Source organism: Phyllopteryx taeniolatus, chromosome 13 (assembly GCF_024500385.1).
Source record: "Phyllopteryx taeniolatus isolate TA_2022b chromosome 13, UOR_Ptae_1.2, whole genome shotgun sequence".
In the NCBI taxonomy this organism is placed as follows: domain Eukaryota; kingdom Metazoa; phylum Chordata; class Actinopteri; order Syngnathiformes; family Syngnathidae; genus Phyllopteryx; species Phyllopteryx taeniolatus.
The window spans coordinates 17,790,281-17,800,809 of record NC_084514.1 but is presented as its reverse complement, the minus strand read 5'-3'; the positions used below and the strand labels follow the sequence as shown (position 1 = coordinate 17,800,809).

The 10,529-nt window shown below is 43.7% G+C and overlaps 2 protein-coding genes across 2 annotated transcripts in view; both read right to left on the bottom strand.

Moving 5' to 3' along the window:
* Positions 1 to 114: 114 nt before the first annotated feature.
* On the bottom strand, positions 115 to 9,718 carry rcor1 (REST corepressor 1). The gene is made up of 13 exons (XM_061795311.1): positions 9,541 to 9,718; positions 9,379 to 9,438; positions 6,381 to 6,461; positions 5,894 to 5,946; positions 5,129 to 5,290; positions 4,909 to 5,027; positions 4,767 to 4,836; positions 4,636 to 4,686; positions 3,919 to 4,068; positions 3,760 to 3,837; positions 2,691 to 2,748; positions 1,670 to 1,885; positions 115 to 328 (listed from the first exon to the last, which is right to left on the bottom strand). Exons 1-13 carry the CDS (start codon positions 9,716 to 9,718, stop codon positions 294 to 296), a joined length of 1,311 nt encoding a protein of 436 aa, XP_061651295.1. The 3' UTR covers positions 115 to 293.
* tecpr2 (tectonin beta-propeller repeat containing 2) overlaps positions 9,670 to 10,529 on the bottom strand; it is a 24,643-nt gene continuing 23,783 nt past the window's right edge. Inside the window, exon 26 of the mRNA XM_061795289.1 lies at positions 9,670 to 9,810. The gene's annotated coding sequence lies outside the window, so the exon portion shown is untranslated. The remainder of the gene's footprint in view (positions 9,811 to 10,529) is intronic.

Sequence of the window (10,529 nt, the reverse complement as noted above, 5' to 3'; positions counted from 1 at the left end):
ATCAAATAGTCAAAATTATTAATAAGTCAACCAGGAAACCATGGCAACAGATGACATCAGCAGATATTCTGATTTGCTGCAAAACCATGTAAAAACAAAAAACAAAAGGCAAGCTGCTTTCAGATTGATTTAATAAAACTATGGCAGGTCCTTTTACTTTATAAAAATGTATTTTTCCATGGCAACAGATGACATCAGCGGCTCTTCACATGAAAAAAGAAAAGAAAAAAGAAAACGTAAGGGGGCGGAGTCAGACATCCGCACACACTCAAGAGGACCGGGGTTCACTGGGGTCAGAGGTCCCCAGGGGGCAGAGTCAGGTGGTCGTCTGTTGAGCACAGAGAGTGAAGTGAGCGAAGCGACGAAGTCGCATATGTGAGCTTTTCGTTTAGACGCTTTGGCGTCATCTTGGTAGCAAGGAACTATGTTGAAGTGTGCTGAGGAGCTTAAGTGAGACAAAGGTAGTGCGTTCCTGCCATCTTGTGGTATTTTGGTGTCAAGGAACTATGTTGAAATGAGATCGAGTTCCTTAAGACAAAAGTGGCGCCTCGTGGCATGCATAGGCAGTGATGGCGGTAACGCGTTTTGAATTTTGAATAACGAGCAATGTAATGCGTTACTGTATCCAGGAAAGTAATTCAATTATATAGTTCCTTCATCAAACCAATACCAGTTACAATTGAGTCAACAATGGCTCTATGACAATTATTCATTTGTAGAAAAAGACTTGGGAGAACTAGCAGCCCATCTGTCCAAAGGTATTTGAACGATGAGGCAGACCGCTTGCTTTCAAACATTCTGAGGAAAAAGTTTAACACGCCGCCCCGCTGACGGAAGCAAGCGCTTCTCACCCCGTCGATCACCCCGCAGCTGCGTAAACTTGTCACCGAGAACCAAAAATTCCGATGGCGGGAGCAAGTCCGTGTGTCGTTGGGGGACGGTACCAGGAAAAGCTACAAGTGTAGAATGCAAACCAAATGAGTACCGTTGGCCGCAATCACGCTTTTCAAACAACATTGCGCGCAGTCCTGTGCGTTTCCCCCACGCCCAACATCTAAGCGCCTCTCTCTCTCACCTTGACACGCATGCACGCGCACACACACACACACACACACACACAGTTGCCTTCATGGACCCCCCACATAATCAGGAAACCACAGAACTCGAACAATATGCAGGGTTGCTACAGTGTGTCTGTCTATCAGTTAAGCGTCTATAAAGAAGGGTACTTGAGAATGGAGTGCTTGTTTCTATGTTTATGTGCTTACTGTATTTGGCATGTGGAGTCTGCAGTAAGTTGCTCATTTAATGTGACTTCAAGTTGACTAATATTTCAGTTATCGGTTCATGTTGATGACGTCATTTTGTAACCTGTGTGGCATATATTATTACCAAGTAATGGCTACGCTTAAGCTAATGCTCCTTTTGTACTGTGGATAAGTGATATTCCTGCCACTTGGCAGCTGATGAAAGTCAGTAAAAAAAGTTACTTGTAATCTTACTCAGTTACTTTTGAAATCAAGTAATCAGTAAAGTAACTTACTTACTTGTTCAAGGTAACACTGGCTATAGGCAATTACAAACCCTCGTAGGGGGGCATAAATGATTCACCGATTTTTGCTACAGTGGGGGTTGACTATGAAGTCAAACTCAAGTAGAGTCCGCCTACCCGCTGCGTCGTCCTCGGGCGGCCCCGCCGCCTCCATCTTGTCGTCGTCGGGCACGGCTCCGCCCTCCACGCCGTTCTCCGCCTCCCACTCCTGCAGCACCTGGTCCAGGTTGAAGCGGCGCCGGTAGTTGACCAGGAAGTTCTTCACCTGCACCACCGACTTGTTGCCAATCACGTCCGAGATGGCCTGGAAGTCCCGCCCGTATTTCCTAATGGCTGTCCATCACACACGCGGGACAATGAGAGACCGGTGACCCATTTCCTCCTCCCCATGTAGTGATTAGGAAATGAGCGAATGACTCTGAACGCATTTAAGGATTTTAATGTAGTATATAGTGGACCTACTGGACTCTATGGATGGAACGATTAATCGAAACTTCCTTAACTACTATATAGTTGTTGTTTTTTTTTTTTTTTTTACAGTGGACTATATAGTTGAGTCATCGGTCAAACTAAAAATAGTTTTGAAACACTACCCGGTGCTGCCTAAAGGTGCAACAACTAATCGATTATTAAATGAATCGACAACTATTTTGATCATCGATGAATCATTTAGAGACCTTGTTGAACTTAAAATTGTCCAATTCCTGGGAATTTCAGCCTCTCAAGAGTACATATTCTCAGATTTCTGCAGTCCTCCAGGAAAGCAGACTGATTTTTTCAAAACAAGACATTCGCAAACCTCTGCTTATACTTTGGAAAACAACTATCAACATTTTTGCCAATTGTTTTGACGTTACGGACCAAACCTGGAACTTAATTAGGGCTACAACTAACGATTATTTTATTACTCAATTAATCAGTGGATTATTTTTTCAATTAATCGATGAATCGGATTAAAAACATTTGGTTGTCTGCATCTGATGAATGCAACTCATAAAGTAACTTGTAATCTAATTTAGTTACTTCCCAAATCAAGTAACTTGTAATCTAACTTGGGGATAGGGAGGGATTCCATAACAGCCCGTGTGTGTGTGTGTGTCTGTGTGTGTCTGTGTGTGTGTGAGACGAAGGGACTTACCTTGAACGGCCAGAAGCTGCTCGTCTGAACTCCAACGCCCGTTCACTTTACAGCTCACCTGTGACACGCACGCGCACACACACACGCACGCGCGCGCACACACACACACGTTTGTATGTGCCCTGCGATTGGCTGGCGACCAGTTCAGGGTGTACCCTGCCTCCCGCCCGAAGATAGCTGGGATAGACAAAATGTCCCAGACAAACGGCTGTGGTGTCCTTGAGCAAGACACCGATACCCCGAAGTGTTCCCCGGGCGCTTCAGCTACCCGCTGCGCCAGTGTGTTCCACTAACAAGTGTATGTGTGTGTGTGTGTGTGTTCCCCGTGATGGGTAAAACGCAGAGAACTCATTTTGTATGCGTGTTCATGACAATAAAGCTAATTCTTCTCTTCTTTATCTTCATCATTACTTGCAAGTTTGCAAATTGTATTCCCTTTGAATAATGTTGAGATATTTTGTTGTTGTCAAACCCTTTTGTAAAAACAGTATTTGAACAAACTATTTGACTATTGTATTCAAAATGAGTTATCCATCAATGTGTTGCGTACTATGTATATCATAATATGAAGAGGCATTTGTACATGGTATGGCTTCACAGGCACGCGGCCCTCCGAGGCAAACCAGAACTACAATTTGGCCCGTGACAAGATTGAGTTTGACACAACATGTAGCAGTTTGGCACATAGTGAACAACTCTTGAAAAAAGAGGCCTCAAGCTGTTTAATGGCACGCCCACTTCAAGTTTACATCAAACTAACCAATGTTGTAACCAATTTAACCAAACCACATAACTTTGCCTTACAAAAGTCCACTAGCTCCATGCTCACACACAATGGAAAACGACATCAGCAGGCTAATGAAACTAGCATCAATTTCACTGTCACATTTGTTGGAACACAAACAGTGCAGCAACACATGGAGACAGACAATACAACCCTCCTTGCAGGCATACAGTATATTCTTTATACTCGGCAAAAAAGGCACCTAATTTGGAGGGTCGTCGCTGTGGTTACTTCATTTTGTTAAATAATCATTGTCGTTATCTACTTTTTCAATACGGTGGTTACCTCAGGTTGTCTGAACTGGTCCACTCCAGAGTCCAGTTTCTCCTTCAGAGCACTGTTGGACTGCTTGATGCTCTGGACCTGAAGCACACATATTTGCACATTTACACACACGCGCGCGCACACACACACACCACGACACAATAGGTAGGACGTGGCAACCTGTCGCTTGGCGGCGGTCAGTTGAGTGTCCAGCTGCCGCAGGACGCCGTGAGCGCATGAGGTGGACAGCGAGACCACATCCTCCTGCTTCAGGAACATTCCTCTGGGGGGGCGGGTCTTGGCCCGGTGGGCGCCTTTGACGCCTGACGCCTGACAGGACGAGTTCATTTTATGTAAACACTTGCCCACGAGGAATGCAACCATGCCAATCACATGCAAAGCGCCACCACTGGCCTGGAGGTGAATCGATTCACAGGATTTGCTGAATCGATATTCAATTGCAGGTGGGTGGGGGGAAGAATTGCAATGCATTGAAGAATCGATATTTCTACCCACCCCTCAAGAGGAGCGGGCAGTTTTTTATTTTAGTGCCGAGGTTGTGGACGCGAGGGAATTATTGATGGGAACGTCAAGCTAAGGCTTCATTGATTCCGAACCTCCACCTCATCACACGGACTCGAGGTTAGCGGACTGCTGAAACGCTCAGAAAAGTCATTAGCCTACGGGTTTAACACTCTGCGCTTTGAATGTTTACATGTTTTGTGTGATCGGTAAAACTTTTTGTATGGTAGTGGTTTAAGCAGACTGTTTGTGTATTGTTGTGACTCAGGTGAATTATTTTATTTTATGCAGAAATCTAGTCTAACCTTCCAAAGAGTTCCCATTTTCTTGCAACTGTGTCTGTGTGTAAGGTGGTGGATGTTTGTGTGTTCTTACTTTGAGTCCAGCAGCAGCTTTCACCTCCGGCCGCTCAATTCCAGAACTCGGCTAAATGACGGGAGAAAAGAAGTCACGTATGAAACGCACGAACGATAACGACACGTGAAGACGACGTAATCATTGCCGACCTCCTTGCTGTCTTCTTTAACGTGATTGGACTCGTAATCACTGGGGGGATTTTCTTGACTTTCGTCGTCACTGCAACGCGCACACAGTTTACAGCCGTCGGTCATCTTCCACGCGCGGGATCAAACCTTTCCCGTCGCTCACCTGTCGTCTCTCTCCCTCTTGACTTTCCGGCTCTGCCTCTCCATCAGGCTGCTCCTGTTCCGGCTTTTCTTCCACGAGTAGTAAAAGCGGACCAGGCTGGCCATGGACTTGTCGGGTAGCTGAAATCAAACAGGAAGCGGAAAGACGGTCGAGCGGTCACGTGGCTCTCGCTCCGCTACGCCGGACAAAAAAACGTGTTGATTGAGGGCAGCTCGCCGACCATCTGCTGGATGCGGTGGAAGCTCTTCCCGTGAAAGCTGAAGGCCTGCTCGAACAGGACGCGGTCCTCCACCGTCCACTCGTCGGGAAACGGCGTGAAGTTGGGGAGGTCGGCCAGCGACTTCTCCACGTCGTGCTGGTGCCAGAACAGCATCCCCAGGGCCTACAAACAGCACAACAGTCAAGAAGGTGACAACAGTCAATAATACAGTATATCACAAAACACGTGACAGTCAGTAACACAGCTTGGAGTAAAATGACAGTGAGTAACATAACATTGGGTAAAATGTCAGCCAGTAACGTAACAGTGAGTGGCAGTCAGTAACATGAGCGTCATGAAGTAAAGTCGGACTCAGTAACACAACAGGAAAGTAACATTCACTCAAATCCAAGTGAGCAATATAACAGTGAGTCAAGTTTCAGCCAGCAACAAAGCGGTGCAGTCAGTCAGTAACAGGAAGCTCACTCAGGCCACAGTAGTACAGAGCTGTCAAATGTTTCGGAGCGTCCGGATTTAAATATACAATATGTTATACACGATAAGTGTCCCGTGGTAATGCTCTTGACGAAATTTTTATAATATGGAAATTCAGGAAAAAATGTGGCCATATTGTTCTGGGAGTTCATTTCTACAGGTTGGCAGCTCTGGTAATGTAACAGTGAACAAATTAGCAGTGAGTAACATAAGTCACTAAAGTGTCGCTCAGTAACACAATAGCTAGCAACATACAGTATACAGTAAGACAGCCAATAATCAAAGATGAACCTGTTCCATGTTGTATCCGTGTTTGTCTTTTGCGATGGTGATGTATTCATCCACTGAAAGAAACAAAAACTCATTTAAGTTGGACTCACACCGTTACAACCGTTGCCTCTCAATTACAACCACACGATCTTGACGTGTTACTTTTAAACTACAACTCACACTGGACCGTGTTATGGGTGTCCACCTTTTCATTACAACTCTTACTTCCGGTTACAACACACACTCACCATGTTATGCCTCTGACATCTTAATTACAACTGTACCAATGTTACAGTGCCAGTTAATTGCTGCGACAAAGTAAAGGCTAACAACTGAGTGTTCCCCCCTAGGTTGACTATTCACTCGTGGCGGTCGGTAGGGCGGCGGCGTGGTGTTCGATAAGTGCAATACAATAATAACGATACAATAATTTAGCACATATCCACACAGACGTATATATCGGGGCTGTCTACGTGGGAGTCAAAAAAATAAGCGATGCAAGTCTTACATTGACTCTGCTGAACAGTGTTGCTGGGACTCCACACCAACATGCCCACACTGTGGGACAGCTGACATGCCTTCGCCACCTCTGCAAACACACACACACACACCATTTTCCCCATTGAAATGAACTGAAATGCCATTGACTCCCGCAAAGCACAATTTTCGGGGGCCACTAAGCTTTTAGTAGATAAAAATAGCACCGTAGTCCTAAATGTACCATGTACCCAGCCACTGCCAGTCCCAAGGAGGAAACAAATGGGCGGGCTGTGTCAGGGAGAGCATCACATGTAAACACTGTGCCAGACAAATCATGCGAGTGACGCCGTGAGGTGACCCCTCATTGGGCAAGTCGAAAGTCGCGACAACTAAATGTACAACGTAAATCTGTTATTGGATAGTAATAAATGTTACCATTGTATTTATTAGTACTAGATGTTAGCATGTTGAGTTTAATGACTACTACCATTTCTGTAAATTGCTAGCATGCACAGTTCTTTTCCCATGTGCGATGTCACGTCAGTTTGTGCTAGCGCGTTACTGTATTTAAACTAGTATGCTAGCTAACACTACTGACGAGCCTTAGGTGAAGGTGGTTTGTTTGTGTCGGATAATTTAACTACTGAATACAGTTGTTTATGTAACAAGGGGTTACGAGTGTGGACATGCTAGCTAAATGGCGTTGATGCTTTATGATCCTCTCCATTTTAAGCGCTTTGCCGCTATCTATGCACAATACAGATGGGCCGATTACCATGTTGAAAGTCTACCACGGTTTTGAAAAGTCAAGGTTTCAATTAACGCAACACTGTCAATTACGAGACGACTGTCACGCGCTAAACAATCAGCCGGCCTGCCTTTCTTTCCTCCTTCCCATCTGAGCAGAGGGGGCAGGGGCGGCATTGCGCACACACATGCGACAGCAGAGAGGTTTACGTAAGTCGAACGCGCTGATAAGGAAACAAGTGACACCAGCAGGAAAAGGAGACGATTCAATTTTATTGACAATACAAATTCTGGTAATTTTTTTTAAACGAAGGCACCGGTGTGCCTAATGGAATTGTTGCTAACAGTCCCCTCTGAGAGACTCCTCTCCAAAACAGGGCAGATCTTTTCCGGACAGACAGAAGAAACCGGATCAGCTCCTCAAAGCTTGAGGTGCTTCTCAATGACAATCGGAACTGTAGACTAGTTTATCTGGATGCTAATTTTGTTTCTTTTGTTTGTACAACCCCAATTCCAATGAAGTTGGGACGTTGTGTTACACATAAAAAATAACAGAATACAATGATTTGCAAATCATGTTCAACCTATATTTAATTGGATACACTACAAAGACAAGATATTTCATGTTCAAACTGATCAACTTGATTGTTTTTAGCAAATAATCATTAACTTAGACTTTTACGGCTGCAACACATTCCCAAAAAGCTGGGACAGTTTACCACTGTGTTACGTCACCTTTTCTTTTAACAACATTCAATAAACGTTTGGGAACTGAGGACACTAATTGTTGAAGGCTTTGCATAGTAGAGTTTCAAGTTGCACTTCCGGATGTAGCGCCGAACTGTATTTCCTGACATTGGTTTTCTGAAGTGTTCCTGAGCCCACGCGGTGATATCCTTTACACATCGATGTCGGTTTTTGATGCAGCGCCGCCCGAGGGATCGAAGGTCACGGGCATTCAATGTCGGTTTTCGGCCTCGCCGCTTACATGCAGTGATTTCTCTAGATTCTCTGAACCTTTTGATGATGTTATGGACCGTAGATGATGAAATCCCTAAATTCCATGCAATTGTACGTTGAGGAACATTGTCCTTAAACTGTTGGACTATTTTCTCGCGCACTTGTTCGCAAAGAGGCGAACCTCGCCCCATCTTTGCTTGTGAATGACTGAGCAATTCAGGGAAGCAATCCTGGCACCCACCTGTTCCCAATGAGCCTGTTCACCTGTGGGATGTTCTAAACACGTTTGACGAGCATTCTTTTTTTGCCACCTGTCCCAGCTTTTTGGGAACGTGTTGCAGCCATAAAAGTCTAAGTTAATGATTATTTGCTAAAAACAATCACATTTATCAGTTTGAACATGAAATATCTTGTCTTTGTAGTGTATTCAATTAAATATAAATTGAACATGATTTGCAAATCCTTTTATTCTGTTTTTATTTATGTTTAACACAACGTCCCAACTTCATTGGAATTGGGGTTGTACATAATTTAACTTAGATTTTCTTCTGTTTTGTAGTCCAGTTTTTTCACTACAAATTTCTATGGTAGAAAAAAAAATTAAAAGTCTAAAACAGTTTAATTGTAAATACTTATTTGTTTTTCTATTTTATATATTTTCCTTAGGCACCGGGTAGCCCCCAAGGAACACGAGTAGCCAGCGGGTCAGTTCTAAAAATAGCTCACCACTGATGGAGCACTGTGATTTACTAAGTGTTATTTATTTATTTATTTAACCTTAACATGGAACATGTTTATGAAATGTATCACATATTCTATATTGTTTTTAAAAATAAAATTGTGTTCAATGGAAAAAAAAAAGTTGTTTTTATTGCCCCACATCTTTCAAAATAAAAGATTTTAAAGCTGGAATTTAAATACCGTGATACCGCGGTATTTTTGCTCAAGGTTATCGTACAGTAATTATCTGATACCGTCCCATACCAAATACACAATTACATTACATACAACTGTATATATTAGTACTAGCTGTACTGTTTAGTACTGGACAAGGATTAGTTGTAGATGCAGTGTTATGACGTTAGCATATTCATTAGCAAGTCACGTGCAACGTTAGCGTTAGACTAGTGGTATTTACTATTTATTTTAACAGCTGGGCTGCGTTATCTGTTTTTTTTGGTGTGTTTTTTTTTGCAACGATTATACATTAGTTGTTTCTGTACAGTAGTTAGGTAACTATTATGAACTGTTACGACGAATTGTTTTCGAAGTGTGCGTGAGTTGTTCGAGGCTATCCCATGCAACTGTTACTTTCTTACCCGGGTCAAAGTCCGGAACCACGGCTTGATACTGTGATCCGACCCGCATCCCCCCTCCACCTGTATTCCCCCCAAAACATAAAGATAGACAGTTCAAAATGAGGCAAACGTGAGGGAGTTTTTGTTTGTTTTCGGGCCGGGGCTGGGACCGAGGCTACCCACCGTGCTCCTCGTCACTACTGGAGCCAGAACTTCCATCTTCCCAGCAGCCCCGGCCGCTGCTTCCATTACCGGACACACTCTTCCCGCCGATGCTCATCGCCGCTCCGGGGCCGCGACCTCGCCTCTTGCCGGCCACCGGCGCCGCCGCCTCCGCGTTCCTGTCGAGCATGGGCGCCATGGGCCGAACGCGACCGACGCGAAGCGGGTTCGACTGGAAGAAGAGGGCCGACAATAACGCCAACTTCTTCGGGCCTCACCACAACAGGAAGGCTAAAAAAAAGAAAAAAGAAAAAGTCAGCTAAAACTAACTGGAGGAAAGTCGGGCCGGAAGTAGACGAAGAAGAAGCAGTAGAAGTCGTAGAAGACAAATTTAGACTCAAGAAATGCACATGAAAGCCTTGTTTCAGTTTACGAATAATGGAGATGTTGAAGAAAATATATTTTTGTTTGTTCTGGCCTCGCGACGACAGTAAGGCTAAAAAAGTGGGCTAACTAGAAGCAAGAGGCGGAAGTTGGGACCGGAAGCAGACGAAGAATTAGTAGAAGAAGAAGTTGTAGTGGGACAAATAGTAGTAGTAGTAGTGTAGATTATGACAAATCGAAAAAGAATCGCGTAATCACTTATTTTATTAAAGCCCTGTCTTCCAGTTATTCAGGAAAGCGCTTTCTGTTTAGTACCTATAAAACACTAATTGATATTGAATAAGAAATGATCCTGTTTCTGCATCTTACAGTAGCTATCATAAAGACTTAAAACTTCTCTACCAGGCAAATTTCATATTCACAAATCCACTGAAGTCATCTAGGCCAATTATTCACTTGTTTTACATTGAACTAAACATTTTGTATAACTCACTAAAATATGAGAAAGGCCATGACAATCGCCCGCGTTCTAGAGAAAATTGTAAAAACTATTTCATTAAAACTTATAACAAGTGATATATACTTTCTTATCATTTATTTTCTATCTTTTGTCTCTCACTCAAAAG